The sequence below is a fragment of the Rhagoletis zephyria genome, unplaced genomic scaffold, assembly GCF_001687245.7.
Source record: "Rhagoletis zephyria isolate East Lansing unplaced genomic scaffold, Rhagoletis_zephyria_1.1 Rzeph_scaffold_00250, whole genome shotgun sequence".
Taxonomy (NCBI): domain Eukaryota; kingdom Metazoa; phylum Arthropoda; class Insecta; order Diptera; family Tephritidae; genus Rhagoletis; species Rhagoletis zephyria.
This window is the reverse complement of record NW_016157334.1, coordinates 256,410-276,825: the sequence shown is the minus strand read 5'-3', so window position 1 is coordinate 276,825 and position 20,416 is coordinate 256,410. Positions and strand designations below refer to the sequence as shown.

The window sequence follows — 20,416 nt, the reverse complement described above, 5'->3', positions numbered from 1 at the left end:
ACTGCAAAAACAAAGGGGGTAAAAATCACGGACTTCTACCTGCCGTCAAAAACGAGCCAAAACAATTCATCTACCTATTGAGTACCGCAAACACTGCAAAACTAAAAAGACGTACCTAACAAAAGAAAGAGGTAGTTAACAAGGAGTATAAATACGAGCAACCAACAAAAATTATGCAGAACGAAAAATGACACTGAAGATGGCACAACGCCGAAACCGGTTTGTCTCCAAACCAAATTTTACAAGGGATGACGGAAATTCGTTCCATAATACATCATACACCCACCCTGTCGGAAACAACAACAACCAAAAAGGAAGTAGTTAAAATACATTAAGGAAACATTATAAAATTAGGACCATATTGCGATTTCTAACTTTTTGAAATTTTCTTCCCCAGCTTTGACTATCTCTGGTGAAAAAAGATGTACTGAGCTATAACTTTACATTGCATAAAAAAATTGCTCATTTAATAGAGATTTCAGAAAGGTGCCACTCTTACTATTTGGAATAGAAAACAGAAAAAATATAGCCGCTTTTGTGGGTAAAGGACTGAGACACGCTAGAATGTATTTAATAGATTTAAATTTAAGTTGGTCTTGTTACCGGCCAATGACATGCTAAATAGTACAAAGGTACATTATCTCTTGCTCCTGACATTATTTTGTGTTACTTTCCGAAAATGAAAGTGGATTTTGTGAAATTGGACCCTTCGAACATTGTGTTATTAATACTATGACAGAGAACACGCAGTATACGTCGCATGAATATTCGGATATTCACCTAATTTACGGTGAAGCTTTCTGTAATGCCAGAGCTGCTCAAAGACTCTATGCAGACCCATACCCAAATCGTCAGCATCCGGGTCGTGAAGTATTCCCCCGCACCCATAGAGAAATTTCTGAAGGTAAGTAATTTTTACAACTTTCTTGTTTGAAGCCATTCTTCTTTTAACTATCATTTTTAACTTTTTTAAGGTCGCATACCTGGAAGGCGTGGCGGCGAGACAGGACGTCCTGCAACGGTAGATGTTAAAGTTGTGTTAGAGGAAGTGGAACTAGGTCCATCGACTTCAGTGAGAATGATGGAAAGACGGACTGGAATACCAAAAACTACAGTTCACAAAGCTTTAAAATACCATCCCTACCACATTCAACGTGTTCAGACTCTACAAGAAAGAGATTACCTGTCGAAGGTTAGATTTTGCCGTGAAATGTTGCGAATGCATGATTCAGACCCCAACTTTTTTAATAAAATAATTTGGAGCGATGAATCATCATGTGAACGTGATGGTTATTTTAATTTACATAACCTTCACAGTAGGCAGATAGACAATCCTCACGAAATGAGATAAGATCGTTCGCAGTACCAACACAAAATAAATTTATGGTGCGGTATTTTTAATTGTCAGATATTGGGACCTGTGGAACTGCCGCCAACGCTCAACTCCCACAGTTATTTAAGATTCCTTCAGGAACGGCTTCCAACTCTTTTAGAAGATGTACCCCTAAACCCGAATGTACNTACGTCGCATGAATATTCGGATATTCACCTAATTTACGGTGAAGCTTTCTGTAATGCCAGAGCTGCTCAAAGACTCTATGCAGACCCNTTCGATTTTTTCTACTGGGGCTGTCTTAAGGCCAAAATTTATTCAAAAATAATTCAAAACGAAGAGCATTTTCGGGAACAAATAAATGGAGCTGCTGCTGGGATAGCCCAATTGAGTTTAAGCGTATTTTCTTAAAAGGTGCCGAGCTTGTATTAGAGTAGAAGGTCGCCAATTTGAGCATATTTTATCAATAAATGAATAAATTTTTCTTCAAACAACTCATGTATATTCTATTTCACGTGAACCCATCCTTTATAAAAAATATTGATAGATAAAGCCCTTGTTATTGACTCTAGTCCGAATCCCGGTAAGTAACACAAAATAATGTCAGGAGCAAGAGATAATGTACCTTTCAAAAACGGTGACACTTTTACCTGAAAAATTTTTGTTTATCAGGGAGCCTTCCTTCCTTCTCCTTAAGTTTGGCAGGTTACTTCTGGGACACCCTGTATGAAATCAATCGCATACTCATGGAAAAAATTGATGTTATTGGAAAAGGGGGCGTGGCACCTCCCATACGAAATTAATCGCATACTCATAAAAAAAGTTGATGTTATTGGAAAAGGGGGCGTGGCACCTCCCATACGAAATTAATCGCATACTCATAAAAAAAGTTGATGTTATTGGAAAAGGGGGCGTGGCACCTCCCATACGAAATTAATCGCATACTCATAAAAAAAGTTGATGTTATTGGAAAAGGGGGCGTGGCACCTCCCATACGAAATTAATCGCATACTCATAAAAAAAGTTGATGTTATTGGAAAAGGGGGCGTGGCACCTATCATACAAATCGAGTTTTTCATACTGCATATCTCTGGATGTGTTAATTGTAGTCAAGTACTCTACTCTACTCAAATAAACCGAATTTTTCATATTGCATATCTCCGTGAGTGTTCATGGTTGAATACTCGAATAGTATATACATAGTACTATATAGAGGTATACGAAATTAAATCGCATACTCTTATACATACATATAATTCTGCTGTTCGTGTGTTTGTGAGTTAAGCCCTGTATGCAGCTCTCAAGAAAACGGTCAAGAAAAAATTGCCATTATTTCGCGTGTGTTTCCAAGGAATTTTGACATATTTGATACCTCACAGCCTGTTGCCTCACTCTTTCCTCAAGAAACAATGGAACGGGCATATATTTCTGTTGCAAACCTGGGTTGCCTTGTGCTCTTTTTTCACAAAAAACTTTGGAAAACCGTAGTAGAAAGCGTAGTAAATTTCTTAAGAACTGCGTACTGCCTTAAGGAATTTTGACTCAAGAAAATTTCTTAGCCATTTCTTGTACGTCATTTTATATGGAGTTTTCTTGAGAGCTGCATACAGGCCTGAAACCGATTTTAACGAAATTTTGTGTGTGTGTTTGAGTAGGATAGTTTAGATAGTTTAGATTCCCATTTTGACCCGCCAGGTAGCGCTCGAGGCGTGTTGTTACTAAAAATCTTAGTTATGATCCGATCTCGCTTATATTCGAGATACTTATGCATTGGTAGCGGTAAGGGCAAAAGAATTGGAAAAAAACATCCTCCGAATGGCGCTGGAGTCGAGTTATTACTAAAAATCGTCAAGTGAGAAAATGTGCCATGAATATCCGATTACATGCGTTAAAGTTTCATTCGGAGACACCAGGATTGGGTTGCCCAGGGGTCAATCTCAAATGAACACCGTTAAATCAACCATCAGCACCAATGTTCTCCGTGATAAGATATTTAAGGTATTTCGTCTGAAATAAGTCTATGTATATTGGAGTTCTGTAGAACAACGATACGCACTAGCTCGGAGTTGGTAGGCGTAGGCCGAAAATTCGCTTTTTTAGAATTTTGATTGGTAATAGCAAAAATATCGTTCATTATGCTCTAAAATCAATCTATGTGAAAGATGACAATTTTTGGTCAATATCTTAGGCTCACCCAAGACCATCAAAGTTCAATGTGCGCAAAAAATGAAAATTAATAAATACATTGATTAAAACATTTTTCTTACAAAAATTGCAAGTATCTTCGAAAGTATTACTCCTACATAATTTGGTATGTGGACCTTTTCGGTAGAGAATCGAAGTGAGCTAAGAAAAACTTTTTTAGCACTAGATCAGCAAACCAAAATTGATTAGTGAATTTGAAGTTTGTGGTACGCCGTAAAACTTTATTCTTATCTCGACAAATTGCAAAATAATTATCCATTGCTGGGGAATGTTAAAACCGAGTTTTTGGCTTTCAGTTTAAAAGCAAAAAAAAAATTATTAACACCTAAATTAAAAAGTTAAAAGAAAACGGTTTATGAAAACACCGATCTTATTTGAACATCCCTACAAAATGGCAACCGTGATCTCAGCTGTAGGCACTTTTGCACCCGAGCGCAGTTATGCACAAGGGAATTATAACTTTGTTCACATAACGGTTGTTTTTAAATGAGCCAAATCGGACCGTAACCACGCCCACTTCGCATATATCGGTAATTTTCAGAAATACGTAAACTGCGATATTTTACTGAAGCTTATTCACTGAAAATTGATATTTACAATGAATTTTCGACGTAAAATAAGAATAATATAAATTTTTGGTAAATGGGCGTAGCCTCGCCCACTTATGATTACATGTGTATATCTTGGTAACCGCTACACCAATTTTTCCCAATTTCAGAAATTCTTGAAACTTCGACAAAATATTTTTTTATTTTCACTTTTATTTCAACAAAGATTGATAAAAAGAAAAATACGGATAAAAATAAAATATCTCACACAAACAGGGTTCCTGCCCGTATTTTGTTTGTAAGTCAAATATTAGTGGCATTATGCTACTATGATAGCCGAGTAATCAAAGTCAACTTATGTACGGTAGTCGAAAAAATTATAGTCGCACCAAATTTTGACCAGTTGTAAAATATTATTTTTGTTGTTATTTAATTTTGGTTAGTTTTTTATAGTTCATTATTTACCAACATCCGTATAAATACAAGTTTAAAGGCAGTGTCACACGATTGGAAATTTGCCGAAATTTGGTGCAAATCGTATCCCAATTGTGTGAATACTCAAATATTTGTCTATATCCCAATAGTTTGTTGAAATATTTCAATACAAGATTGCTGTATTGTACCAAGGTTTTGACTAAAAAAAAAATTTTTTTCAAAAATTTTTTACCTATAGCTCAATATAAAAATGCACAAATCTGTACAAATGTACCAATCGAGTGACACTGCCTTAAAAATTTATTCAATTTAAAAAAATTCAACGAATTTTCGTAAAACTTTCGAGTTTCTAATTAGATTCTGAGTATTCAGTTTTTTAGCCCATTGAATTCTAGTAGAATAAAGTACAAGTTTCAAATGGCTAAAAATTATGGTTGATTTTTTAGAATTTTTAAAAAAGCTCGAAATTTGTACGAAAGTTTGTTGAATTTTTTTCATATTGCACAAAGTTGGTAACTTGGATTTACACGGGTTTTCTTAAAGAAAAAATTATCAAAATTAAATAACAACCAAAATAACACGGTAAAACTTGGCAAAAAGTGGTTCGGCTGTAATATTTTGACCACTGGATGTATTTTTTTTATATATTTAATTGGATATGCACATTGTACATAAAGGTATGTACATAACAAAATTAAAAAATAATGTCTTGTTTTACCTTTTTTTTAAAGCTCCTACAGTTTATTATATGTATCTATAATGCGTAGAATTTTACAAAAAAAATTTAATGTTAAATAAACAAAAGAAATATAGACAAAGCTGACAAAAAGATGGCGTTTCTTTTATTTTTGCCACTAGAATTTCGAAATTACGAGAATCTTTCAAACACAAAATACCTTGGTTGACTTTATTTTTTTACATTGAGCTTTTGCGACATACCATGTGTATTAATTCAATTGTTGGGGAATCCGAAATAAAAGTAGCATTCTCAATTCTTAGAAATAAAACCCTGCGTTAAGGTATAATACGCCATCTTGAGTAAGGTAGCCAAGTTTTTGCTTGAGATAATGAACGTCATCAGAGGGATTTAACCACACATAAGTTTTCCGAAATTGTAAAATTGTTTTATTATTAAGTTGTTAAGAATATAACAGACGGCCTTGAATTAAACGTACACATTGTTTTACGTTGGTACTTGTCACACTCGGCAGACCATAACATTAATTACTGTCTTGTTATGTTTACTAATGAAATAATTTTCACTTTAAATAAAAAAGTAAGTTTCAAACCTATTGATTTATTATTTATTATATGGTAGGAGAACTTCTTAAACAATATTGATTCAAGTTTTTTTGAGCTAAGTGGTTGAAAAATAATGGATACCGGGATCCCGGGATTGCAACAACGAGATCCCAAAAATCCCGGGATCGTAAACATCTAAAAAATTTACATCCCTAATATGTACCCATATGTAACTAAATATGTGCCCATATGTAACTAAAAATTTAAAGATTTTAATAAAACTAGCAGTGGATTGTACAATTTTTGCGCCTAACAAAAAAGTACTGAAGTGTACTGTTTTTTTAGCTCTGAAAAATCCGAAAGTACTGAATTTCGAGAAAAAGGATCTGGCAACTACAATCTCGTTTATTTTTTATGTTTGTTATCTATTTGAATAGAAACCAGTTATGGGACGTGCGAGACACCTGGCGGAACGTCTGGTGATTGCATTGTAATACAATTATGCACAATTCTATACAATCTGGCTATGAAATCCGATTTAAAAGACGATGAACTAATTTTTTTAAGAAACAGTCAATGTGGAAAGATTGGAAAAAATCCTTTGGTTAGTACAAACTTGCTATATATATTTACGCTTACTAACCTTGTAATTGTAATACAATTATAGTTATAAATTATATGTTAATTGACTTACTTATCAAAAGAAATATTTCGTTTTCTCATTTTTATTAAGGTTTGTTGTCCGAAGCCTGTTTTTGAGAGTCCCACTGAAAAAATAACAGGTAACTATAGGAAGAGGTTTATTGTACATACAGTAAAACCCGCTTAAGTACCTCACGAAAAATGTCAGCTTTTTGAGGTACTTAGGCGGGTTGGGCACTTAAAATAACCCGCTTAAGTACCTCGATGCGGGTACTTAAGCGAACATAATTACTGATGTAGTTTCATCTTCTTGTTAACTTACATAAAAACTTGAATAACAACATTTAATGAAGTATACATAAACAAGTAAAGAAAAACTTTGTAAAAAAAAATATTTAGTGCAATGGTATGTCATTTTTACAAGAATTAAATTGTTTAAAAAGTCAAAGTTGGACATATCATTTTTTACCAAATTAAAATGTTATTGTTTGCCACTTATGTTTATTCATTAATTTTTAAATGCAGTTCATTCCCTAACAAAATCCAAATAAACCTAAGCTTAAGATTTTGTAGAATACTTAAAAAAATTCATCATAGTTTCAAACTTTTTTCTCAGAAGTGTTTTCTGAGTATACAGTTTTATAGCCCATTCAATATTAGTGTAATAATATGCAAGTTTCAAGTGGCTAAAAGTTACCGTGGATTTTTTAGAATTTTTTTCCCGAAGGTGTGTAGCGCTGCTACTGAATTTCAAAATAATTAAATATTTTAAGGAATTTTAAAAGAGCACTTAAAAGGGGAAAATAATAAGTCAAATTGTAAATGAGGCACGAGAAGATGAGGTATTTAGGCGGGTTGGGTAAATAAGTGGGGAGGTACTTAAGAGAGGGATTTTCTTCAGATTACATTAAAAAATTCACGGTGTCCAAAAATGTTGGTTACTTAAGCGGGTTAAGTACTTAGGCGGGGGGTACTTAAGCGGGTTTCACTGTATTAGCCCACTGCACAAGTATGTGCTAGAGGACTGCATGAATTCATACAAAACGGCTTGTTAATTATTCGTATACAAAATGAATGAATGATTTTGGCTTAAATTTTTTTTGAATTTGAGTGAATACCTTTTCTGATATATGTGTCGATATCACAATATTCAAACTAAGTGAAAATAAACTGAATTGAAATAAATGATGATTTTGTGTATGACCCACATAGCATTTGTAAGATTACTTTAATAGAAATCGCCTTACTGAGTCTTCTTCGATCACTTTTGATGATTAAAACCTCATAATTCGCTTCCGCGATTAAAAATAGACTCGAAAATGGCTCACCATTACGCTTGAAAAGTAATTTTTTGAAAATATAAAAACGTAATGCAGGGCAATCACAAATTGATCATACTGGGGATTAAAATGTAATCGTTTCCTTTGCTATTGTAAAAAACATTTGCTTCAGCTGCCTTTGCTTCTAACGGCATAATTCTTCATAATTTTTTGCCAAATTTTGGCAATAGCAGTCGAGTCGTGGTATGAAGTGCGTGGTGTAAGAAAATTGCAATATACTATGTATGTAAAGTAGTATAGCCTAATATTAATACGTTTTATCTTAGATATTTGCCGTCTTAAATTCAAAAAAACAAAGCAAGAAATAAACGGTGTACTACAAAAGCATTTTGTGCGTGCTAAGACAGGTTGGAAAAACGAAAACAAACCAGATCATTGCAAGTATACACGGCAAAGAACCAGTGCAATTCGTAAAATCGATTTCTTGATTTTAATATTTTGAATTTTTATATAAGTACATACCGACAAAAGTATTGGCACTAGGAATTTTTCACCAAGCGTGCAAAGTTTTTAACTAATTTCGTATCGCTAATTTTTTTTATAAAAACATAGTTCATATTACGACAAAAAACAAATAACATATCAAAACTCAGGAAAATTGAATAGATTTCCAACTTTGCAACGCGATTTTTGGCAAGTTTTTTCTGACTGTGTCTTTCATACAAAGTATGTTCGCCATTTTTTATATGGAAGACACTGTCGAAAAAAAATTGCCAAAAATCAACGCGATTTTTTAGCAACTTGGAACTTGCACTTTATTTAAAAAGTTGCAATTTCATAAAATTTTTATGTGTTCTGCATAAAGTTTAGACATTTTATTTTTATATTTTTGTTGTAATATTATACGTTTTTTATAAAAAATTTGCGAAAAGAAATTGAAACAAAATACTTTGAGTACATTGGGAAAAGTTCTCTGTATCAATTACTTTTATCCTGGAGGGTAATTTTGAAATATTTTCAACTGTAATAATGGATTTTATTAAAAAAAATTCGTTATTTCATTAACTCTTATTTTGAACTCAATAAAATATGCTGATTTGCTAATTATAAATTAATTTAATACTTATTTAATTTTTCGCAGCATAAACGATTTGAAAATAACCTGAAAAAGGACTGGGAAAAGACTCGAAAATATTTTGCAATACGACTGAAAAATGACTCAAAAAAGGCTCACAAATGTTTACAAATACGGCTAAAAAATGACTCGGAAAAGACTCGCAAATGATAAGAGATACAACTGAAATATCATTTGATTAAGACTCACAAATGAATATAAAAATACGACTCGAGAAAGAGTCAAAACTGATCAGAAAAGTGGTTAATAAAAGACTCTTCAAGAAGAGTCGCGGGCAGGGTACCATTTTCTACCAGCAAAAGAGTCTTTTATGATCAGAATATGAGGGCATTTATGATTATTTTAATCGCGCAAAGGACTCAAAAAAGACTCGAATATGATCAATAATTTCAGAAAATGCTGGGTTGGGAGGACTTTCAGTTATATATATATGTATGTATACATATATATGTATGTATAGCGGTGCAAGAACAATTCCCTTTTGAGAATTGCATCGGGGCTGCAAATGTTAAATGTATCCTCCTGACATTCATCTTCACTTGAATAATCTAGCCAAACCAGATGTGTCATCTTTTCTCTAGCTTTTTCAAACGAATTCTTCATTCTCATTCTTTTTTCTTTATGAGAAAAATAAATAAAATTAAACTTATTTATGAAAATGTAGAAATAACTAGTTATACATCCAGTTGTTTCAATAGATCTTTGACAAATAATATCCGATAGTTACGTATTTAAAAGTGAGCATCGATTCTCTTTATAATATTGTTATGGGTTACTGTTCGCCGCACAGAAATTTAAATATTTTATTCTTCGGCGTATAGTGCACCCGGTAATGTGTCAGAAAAATTCACCATCGAATATTGTCCAGAGTGTGCCGCAACGCTAAAACTGCCAATTAGAGTCTACCATCTTGACAAGTCTTGGAGGGGTTGCCACTACACGGAACATTACCGGCTAGTACATAAAAAGCCTAAAAACGGAAAAGTGACGACAACACACTTAGACAGGACACACTATAGGACTATTAGTGGCATGATCTCATTGGAGGCGTCACCAAAGAAATTTCGCGCCACTGCGTTGCGAAAAAAAATTTCCGTGAAACTGCCGTTACAAGAATCAGGCGAGACTCCCGTTACCAAATTACGCGTGATGTAGAGATGGCCCCCAATGGGTAAAAATCGATATGCATGCAACCGTTCATTATAAAATAAAATTTTTACCAATATCATATTTTCCTTTTCCATGACCCATGACGTTTTTTTTTCTCTTAAAAGTTACGATATCATGCTTTCCGACTTTTAGGATGCTTAACATACGCAGGTCCTTGTTAACATTGCCTGAAACTAAGCTCTCTAACAATAGTCGGTAAAGAAAGTAAATAAATTGGCAAGTTGTTTTTCCTTCAATAGAAAACTAATTATTAAATTTTAACGCCTTATCTACATTTACTTACCCTTACGTAAATCTGTTATATACCTTAAAATCAATATATACATCCTTAATTTCCCTATAGATCTGAAAAAATATAAATAAACCCAGCCCGATTGCATGGTACATATCGATAACGCCGCGGCCATCTCTAACATGCCAAGGCAAGGGTATAAAACTTGCTGGCAACCTCACAGTCGGCCATTTGCGATATCGTTTGTCACAATCAAGTGTAAGTGAAGAAAAACAACCAAAGTGCGTTTTAGTGTGAAAATAATTTATTTTGTGGGTTTTTATCACACCAAACAAGTTTAAAAACAGAAAACAACAAACTAAAAAAACCAAACTTTCGCCAAAAGTAGTCGAGAGAAAAAAGAAATCATTGTGTGCAGCAGTGGAGGAATTAGCCCCGAGAAGTGCACGTGTACATACCCTTGTTGTTGTTGTTGTAGCGGCACTACTAAGCCCCGCCTTTTTCGGGTCTACGTTCAATCATTGTCGTCAAGCTCAACTACGGGAGGCCCAGGAAACGAGCTGTTTCGATGGGTTCGGACCAGAGGGAGAGGGATGTTAGTTGAGTCGGATTGAGCTGGCATGTAAAGAGGTGGTTGGTGTCGTGGGGGGACTCTCCACATGGGGATATTGGGGTCGAGTCTGGACAGGTAACTGTTAAGGCGGCGACAGTATCCAGACCGTAATTGAGCCAGGGTAACGCGGGTCTCTCGTGGCAGTTGAAGCCCCTTCGGTGCCACCTCTTCGGAATAACGAACTAGCCTTGCACATTGCATCCGCAGCAGCGGGCCACCACGGATCGGGCACGTCTATTGAACCCGGTGAATGGCATCGGTGGTAGCCTAAACGGTGCATCCTCGTTACTAATCCAATCAAGACCCGTATCTTTCGTATCGTTACTTTTGATACAAGCACTTGTAACTCACACAGCGTTGCCAGGTTGACGTTTTTAACGTCATTTGGACGTTTTCTGTATCCTGTTGACGTTTGGACGTTTTTTGTGTAAAAAATTACGTTTTTTAACTTCCCAGTAATTTTTCTTTGTTACTAAATCTTATAAGTAGAACTAATTTTGAATTATTTTCTTAATAAATCTTTACAATCTTTTTGGACTAAGGATCCCGTGTTCAAAGGCTTGTTGTGTAAACACTTGAGGTTACGAGGCTTGCTGTAATGTTTGCAATTGCACATTAAAAGCCAAATCAGGAAGAGCCGATCTATTGCAGCAGGCACGCTCGCAAAAGCATCAAAAAAGCTGTGCAGCATAAAACGGCAGAAAAAAGTAGGCGACTTTTTTAAGACTTCATTGAAAATGTATTGAATGCAAGAAAGACTGAAATATTAGGTCCATTCAATAACTTTTCCAGTAAGTACTTGCAGCGAGAGCGTAAAAAAAATAGAGAGTAAAAATGAGAGCAAGAGAAAATTTTCAGAAAAAGTTATTGAACGCAAAACTAGTAAAAAACTTGCAACTTAAGCCATTTTGACACTTTCTGACGGTTAAGTTTTGGCGCGCAATTTTCTTTTTAATTGGGAATAGTTCCCATCGTCATAATAATAAAAAAATATACAATAGATTTAAATTTTTCATCCATATTTTCATTTCACTAATTATGTTTCATCAAATCATCCTCTTAAACAGTTGTTTACATTTGAATTTGAAACATAACCTTAGTTTCTGCCTCCTGCAAATTCCTGCTAGTAGCACTTTTACTTGCAAGAATTTGCAGCTCTCTCTGGTTGTTACGCTCTCGAATTCGCTCCCTCTTGCAAATATTTTGGGTTACTGAATGCATTTCCAGTAAAAACTTGCAAGTACTAGCAACAATTCGTAACAATTTTTCGATATTGAATGGACCTATTGCTATGCTCCTTCTTAGCAGAACGTAATTTAGCATTTTCGACAACTGAGCCCCTAACCAAATGTCTACAAGAAAAAAAAATTTAAAATCAACGCGATTATTTAGCCCCTTTAAACTTCCACATTGTTGCCCTGAAATTCAATGGGCTATCAAACTGCATACTCAAAAAAAAAATTCTAAAAAATCTGAATAAAAAGTTGAAAATCTAGCTGAAAATTCGCAGATTGTTTATAATTTTTGCACAATTTTTTTTATTTATATTTTGTTTGTTAATGAGCTTGGCTTTTATGGAAAAATAATAAACATTAAATAAACGAAAGAGAAACAGCCAAAATCGATCAAAATATTGATGACTTAATCAGATGATCACAAATGTATTTATAAAATGATTTTTATATTAACGATCTCAAACCAGTTTACAATGAATTTTAAATGTGACATCTTAATGTATTATGTATGTTAGATATATCGAGCCCTAACCGCCAAAATAACGTAAGCGACATTTTTTTCAAAATTTTCTTTTTGATGCAAAAATGCATCTAGGAATATTGTTGCATCAAAAAGAAAATTTTGAAAAAACTTCGCTTACGTTATTTTGGCGGTTAGGGCTCGATATGTACCTTTGTATACAATAAAAGTTTAATAAGAACAATTTTTTGTACATTCATTTGAAAAAGACGTTTTTGGATAGGAAATGACGTTTTTTCAGACCAAGATGGACGTTTTCTCATGCCGAAGATCTGGCAGCACTGACAAGAATCCTGCAGCGTAACAGGCCAACCTAATATTCACGCACGCCGGCAGTTTACTGTCAAAAATTTCTCATGCACATACAACTTGTATGTGACCAACCGAAATTGACCGGCGTGCGTAAAAAGCTAACTCAAATTCCAAGATTTGTGTTGCGTGACATTTCGATTTGACGTTTGTGCTCATTTGACATTTTGGCGCGACTATGAATTAAAATTTTGGAACAAATGCAAAACAGCTTCGATTCTCAAATTAAAAAAAAAACATATGGGGATTGATAGATATCATCGAGCTGAGTATAACGCTATATTTCTTTTCTTGCGAAAACAACCACTGAAAAAGTTATTAAGACTCAAAGTTCAAATTAAACAATTCTTTAAATCAAACGAAATGCATGGATTTTAAAAATTTTGATCTCGTTTGATAGGAAATTTGATTCCCTTTAATTTGATATAAATATAATCCTCCCTAAGTAGAATTTTCCTTTCTGTGTTGCCGCAGAAGAGAAGCGGAATTCCTTTCTGCGTACATTAATTAGATTTTTGTGAAAACTAAACAAGGCATTATAAAGTATGTAAAGTTTTTTAATTTGAACCTTGACACTTAATAACTTTTGTAGTTGTTGTTTCCGCAAGAAAAGAAATATATCGTTGTACTCACCTCAATGATCTCTATCGATCCCTGTATGTTTTTTTTTAATTTAAGAATCGAAGCTATTCTGCATTTATGCTCAAATTTTGCTCAACTTCTGAAATTGGACAGAAATGCAACTCTGAAAAATCACGCACGCAAATTTATTTCGGTTACTGAAATGTGAAAAACTTGCGTGCGTGCGTAGAAAAATTCGCGCCGGTAATATTACGTTGGCCTGTAAGGAAATGTTCGTTCGTACATATGCATACATGTACATATATACATATGTATACACGCAACATATTTTTGTATCGATTAGAACAATTTGATACAATCAAGCACTTGTACCCAGTGATGGAAATGTAGGCATTTTTGGCCCTTTTATTCTCAGAGGCACTTCTGGCACAACTCATCCTGTTTTGGCACAATCATAAAATATAGAACTTTAGCATAAAATGCCAATATATAACAAAAAATTGGTATGTCCACATTATAGATTAAAAAATTACAAAAAGTGAAAACTAAAAGCACTTACAAATTAAAATAAGGGTTGTGAGAATTATTTGCAAACCGCTGAATTCTGTTGTGAATATGGAGTACGAAAAGTAAGTTTTCGCCACAACAAGCTTTTAATTCAGAATTTTTGGAAAGCTTCTAAGTTCGCAGTTTTATAGTTCATTAAATGAAAGTGCAAGTTTCTGCAATATCCCGATGATTTTTGATATTTTTTTTGACGGTGTCGCACATTTCGATCCATTTAAAAAAATTTCGAACACACTTTATATGGAAAAAATGCATAACATTGAAAACTTGGAATCTCCCTACAAATTCTGAATTCAAAGTATTTTGTTGCGAAAACCTGCTGGGTTTTTATAATTTTTGTACAAAGTTTGAAATGCCGATTTATGTACATTAGACTGCATCACTCCCCATACAAAAAAAAATCGGTACTATTTTTCCATTGGAATTATAAAATCTATTATATTTTAAGACGTCCACCAAAATATTTCGGAAAAATATTAAGATTTAAGTGAGCTGGACCGATTTGAAAATACCTCCAAAAATGGAGTTTTTTATGACTAAAAATATTTTCTTGAAGATTTTTTTTGAAAAAATCCCCTCAAATGACAAAACGGTTTAATCTTAAAATATTTGCATAAAAATATTAAAAAAAAATAAAAAAAATTTTGAACGGAATCGTATTGATGCGATTTTTCATGCTGTTTTTTTAACTTTTTTCAAAGATTGGTATATGAAAAACTTGAATAACTGAACCTAAAGTCTTCCGAGTTAGACTTAAGAGGTGTCATTAGAAATATATTTCCTCACCCTTTTTATTTCTTTGCTAATAAACTCATTCAAAGGATAGAAGAGAAAGGTAGGATGAACGAACATCATTCAAAGTTGAACTGAGATGTGTTGGTATTCGAAAAAACAAGATGGGACACGAATGACGTTTTTTTGGCCAGACTCATCAGCACAAAGACCCCTCTTTATCTTTATGAGAAATTAATTTTTCCAAAGTCTGAGCGTTCCTGTGATCTAATGGTGCCTTTCTTTAACTTTAAGACCTCTACTAGACTATTTTTCATTAATGCTATACGAATCTGGAATTCAATTCCCGCTGCATCAAAAACATTCTATATAGCTACTTTTGTAACAATTGATGAACCATGTAATATTTAAAGTTAATCTCTGTTAACCTATGATTTATGATTTAATTAATTATATGTATTAATGTATGTGTTTGTATTGAATTTATTTGTTGTACTATAAAAGATCTTCGTCTTACTGTACTAATATTTAATATTGAAACAAATTGAAATTGAAATTGAAATTGAAATATATATAAAAAAAAAATAAAAACAGTGTGAAAATACCTTTCTACTGAGATCCCACAAGTCTAAATCAGAACAGTTTTGGCCCAGTTATTCAAGTTTTTCGTAAACCAATCTTTGAAAAAAGTAAAAAAACAGCATCAAAAATCTCATTCTTACGATTCCGTTGAAAAGATTTTTAAATATTTTTATGCAGTTTTCTTAAGCTTAACCTAGTTTGTTATCTGAGGGGACTTTTTTCAAAAAGTTCTTTAAGAAACTATTTTTATTCATAAAAAACTTAATTTTTGGAGGTATTTTCAAATCGGTCCACCTCGCTTAAATCTTAATATTTTTCCGAAATATTTTGGTGGGCGTCTTAAAATATAATAGATTTTGTAATCCCGGCGGAAAAACCGCAACTTTTTTTGGTGATGCAGTCTAGTGTACATATATTGTGTTTATTAAATTATGAATTAGACTTTTATTTAAAATCAATTAAAAAATAATCAATGAAAAGAATAGGCGAAACTGGCCAAAATGTCTCACTGCCATTATTTCGCATATAGGAACCTACATACATATGTGTGTAAGAATGTCAGAATAGCTGTACTTCGGTGTATCGGTCAACTGTGTACGTGTTGACCGCCTTTCGACTACACACAGTTGAGTCATTCAGAGTAATACCAGAGTCATGTCGGTGTAACTAACACATATTTATTTTTACTTAACACATCCAAATAGATTTACTCATAAAAGTGATTTACTGTAATAATTTAGTTAATTAATAATTTTTTATATTAAGAAAAAATTATTATAAAAGAAATTTAATTTTGTGGCACTTTCATATTCTTTTTTTCGGCACAATTTTTGAATACCATTAGGCACATTTTGAAATTCCATCGCTGCTTGTACCTCACACGAATCATGCATGCATGTACGTACATACACACTCAACACTTTAGTATCGGTTAGAGTTGTAAAACTATCGATAGTGCCACCATCGATAGTTTCCATGTTTCAGAAAAAAACTATCATTACTCGTTGATATTTTCCAGCAATAGTATCGATAGTGTCAAACGCTACCATCGATAGTACTATCGATAATCAATGTAATATTAAAAACTGTTCCAAATTAACAGGGACGGCATCGAAAATCAAAAATCAGTTTTCAGTTTTCTTTAACTTTTAACTTTAAAATTCACTTTATGTTTAAACATTGCTTTAACATGTATAGTTCTGTCTAAGTAAAGCACTTTGTTATCGAATTTTATTTATTTATTTACATATCTATCACTGAAGCTTACAATTAAAAATAAAATTATGAGCCTAGTAAAGAAAGCTTTTTTTTATGATCTATAACACATGGCAAATTAAAGGGAAAAAATTTGTTGCGGCAAATGTTACAGCTGTTTTTGATTGACTTCTCAGTGCTGATTACGAATCCATGAGCATAAGGTTTCCATCAGCTCCAGATTTTCTGAAAAACGAGGTCAAAATGTCAAAAAATCGGGTTATTTTGGCAATATTTTAGAAGCTCTAGCAAAGAAACAAAAGGCGGTATTAGGCTTAAATTAAAGCTAGAAGTCTTGACTACTATCCCTGAAAGTATCATCCCTACACCTTGACCTGATGGTCACTTATAGTCATTTATTGAATAGAAAAACCTGATTTTGTGCGAAGTACCCACCGCAATTAAACAAAAGGGGATAGAGCCTTCCACTGAAATTAAGGCTTGAACTTTCGACTACAATCGCTTAAAATATCATCCCTGAACCTTAACCCTAAGGTCACTTATAGTTATTTATTTAAGAGCAAAAACTGATTTTGGCAAAACTTATTTATATTTTTCAATAGCACAGTATTTATTCCAGTATTTTTATATTGTTCAATAAATGACTTTTAGTGACCATCAGGTCAAGGTGCAGGTATAGTAGCCGATAGTTATAGCTTTAATTTAAGCCCCAGTTAAAGGTTCTATCACCTTTTGTTTTTTGTGCTAGACTTTCTAAAATATTGCAAAAAACTGATGTAACTTTATGCTTACGGACTCGTAACTTTTCTTTCTCGAGATTCACTAGTTTCAATAGTACTGCGGTATTACGTCGTAAGCAGCAGTCATCATAGCATGTGTAGAGGCTATTCAATCGTTATGAGCGAAAACGTTTTGTGTATGGATTTATGTATGTATTATTGTAAATATTGTTAATTTTTTGCTTTCGTTAAATGAAAAAAGCAACACTTGCCTTTAGTTTGGTAAAACGCTTTTTTTTCCAAGTTTTTGGTGCTCTTTGAAAATCAAAAGTTGGCAACACTGGTTGTGTTGTATTGATTCAGTGTTGCCAGTTTGCGGGATTTCGCCCTTTTTTCGGGGTTTTGTGACCAAAAAGGGCGAATGGGATTTTTTGACGAAAAACGGGATTTTTGTCATTTCTTACCAAGCAATAAAATTTAGTTATTGATAAATAAGAAAAAGCTGCCATACTCTGTGGAAAAGAACGCCGTTCATATGAATTCTATCAGCGGAACTTCATTCACTTGAAATGAATTTTAATAGCAATTTTATGAGTTATCCAAAATTAATTTGGATATTTTGAGTTCCTAGATTCCGAACTTGTTTTAAACGATTAATGCAAAAATATTTTGAGTTTCTCTATTACACGATGTTACACTGATCATGAACTGTTTAATTGACCTAGTACCGGTCGTAGGGCTGGTCAATTAACTCACGAAACTGCGCTTAAAATTTTTCTAACACCTTGAAATTCTCAACTTATTCTTAAAAACCCATTTTCGCATGACGTTCGTCACTAAATAACTTCTAGCTAGGTTATATTTTAACCCATTTTAAGTTTTTATATGACTTTGAAAAGAAGGATACTTATACTAAGTATTTTAATAAATAATAAGTTTTGTGAGTATATTGCAAAATATGGAAAATTTTTAGGTAAATATGAATTTTACACAAATTTTTGTTATTTTTTGGCAAAACATCAAAATAAAATAGTCTCTTTTAGACACTACTTTGAAAATAATGTTTTATTCAAAGTTGAACTAAGTACCTTTACTTTTAGGTTTCAATAGTTCGTCTAGTTGACCTTCAAATTTTTGGGCAGAGCCACATGCTTTTTGATGTGGAATGGCCCGTATAGTTCCTATGTATATTGCATATCTGAGTATGTACATCCGAAAGCATTTTATGTATAATAGATACATATAGCGCGGGATTTCTATTATACCTTTACTATAAAACGGGATTTAGGTTATATTTGAACGGGATTTTATTAAAGCTGTTACTGGCAACACTGTATTGATTTACGTTGATGGTGCATATACGGAACTTGCGAGTAACGAGATTATTATGTCAGTAACGAAACGAATCTTGCAGCGTAAGGAAATGTTCGTTCGAACATATGCATACATGTACATATATACATATGTGTACACGCAACATACTTTTGCATCGATTCGAACAATTTGATACAATCAAGCACTTGTACCTCACACGAATCATGCTTGCATGTACGTAAATACACACGCAATATGGTGACAGGTAACAAGATCAACGGAAATAAGGTCAATCGACTTTATTTCCCACCCTCGTGCGAAATAAAGTCAATTGNCTATCACCTTTTGTTTTTTGTGCTAGACTTTCTAAAATATTGCAAAAAACTGATGTAACTTTATGCTTACGGACTCGTAACTTTTCTTTCTCGAGATTCACTAGTTTCAATAGTACTGCGGTATTACGTCGTAAGCAGCNGTCTGTGGCCGTGGGCTTTCTATATATCCCGAATTCGCATTTGTTGGTATCTATNTTATATTGTTCAATAAATGACTTTTAGTGACCATCAGGTCAAGGTGCAGGTATAGTAGCCGATAGTTATAGCTTTAATTTAAGCCCCAGTTAAAGGTTCTATCACCTTTTGTTTTTTGTGCTAGACTTTCTAAAATATTGCAAAAAACTGATGTAACTTTATGCTTACGGACTCGTAACTTTTCTTTCTCGAGATTCACTAGTTTCAATAGTACTGCGGTATTACGTCGTAAGCAGCAGTCATCATAGCATGTGTAGAGGCTATTCAATCGTTATGAGCGAAAACGTTTTGTGTATGGATTTATGTATGTATTATTGTAAATATTGTTAATTTTTTGCTTTCGTTAAATGAAAAAAGCAACACTTGCCTTTAGTTTGGTAAAACGCTTTTTTTTCCAAGTTTTTGGTGCTCTTTGAAAATCAAAAGTTGGCAACACTGGTTGTGTTGTATTGATTCAGTGTTGCCAGTTTGCGGGATTTCGCCCTTTTTTCGGGGTTTTGTGACCAAAAAGGGCGAATGGGATTTTTTGACGAAAAACGGGATTTTTGTCATTTCTTACCAAGCAATAAAATTTAGTTATTGATAAATAAGAAAAAGCTGCCATACTCTGTGGAAAAGAACGCCGTTCATATGAATTCTATCAGCGGAACTTCATTCACTTGAAATGAATTTTAATAGCAATTTTATGAGTTATCCAAAATTAATTTGGATATTTTGAGTTCCTAGATTCCGAACTTGTTTTAAACGATTAATGCAAAAATATTTTGAGTTTCTCTATTACACGATGTTACACTGATCATGAACTGTTTAATTGACCTAGTACCGGTCGTAGGGCTGGTCAATTAACTCACGAAACTGCGCTTAAAATTTTTCTAACACCTTGAAATTCTCAACTTATTCTTAAAAACCCATTTTCGCATGACGTTCGTCACTAAATAACTTCTAGCTAGGTTATATTTTAACCCATTTTAAGTTTTTATATGACTTTGAAAAGAAGGATACTTATACTAAGTATTTTAATAAATAATAAGTTTTGTGAGTATATTGCAAAATATGGAAAATTTTTAGGTAAATATGAATTTTACACAAATTTTTGTTATTTTTTGGCAAAACATCAAAATAAAATAGTCTCTTTTAGACACTACTTTGAAAATAATGTTTTATTCAAAGTTGAACTAAGTACCTTTACTTTTAGGTTTCAATAGTTCGTCTAGTTGACCTTCAAATTTTTGGGCAGAGCCACATGCTTTTTGATGTGGAATGGCCCGTATAGTTC

At 33.2% G+C, this 20,416-nt stretch overlaps 1 protein-coding gene across 3 annotated transcripts in view; it reads left to right on the top strand.

Annotated features, from left to right (window-relative positions):
• Window positions 1–20,416, top strand: part of LOC108358413 (uncharacterized) — a 247,418-nt gene that overhangs the window by 83,372 nt on the left and 143,630 nt on the right. For 2 of the 3 annotated variants that reach the window (XM_017609738.1, XM_017609739.1), the window contains exons 2-3: window positions 6,201–6,367; window positions 6,497–6,545. In XM_017609738.1, coding sequence (XP_017465227.1) covers window positions 6,201–6,367; window positions 6,497–6,545 — 216 coding nt within the window. The remainder of the gene's footprint in view (window positions 1–6,200; window positions 6,368–6,496; window positions 6,546–20,416) is intronic. The other variant, XR_001846769.1, reaches the window with a different exon arrangement.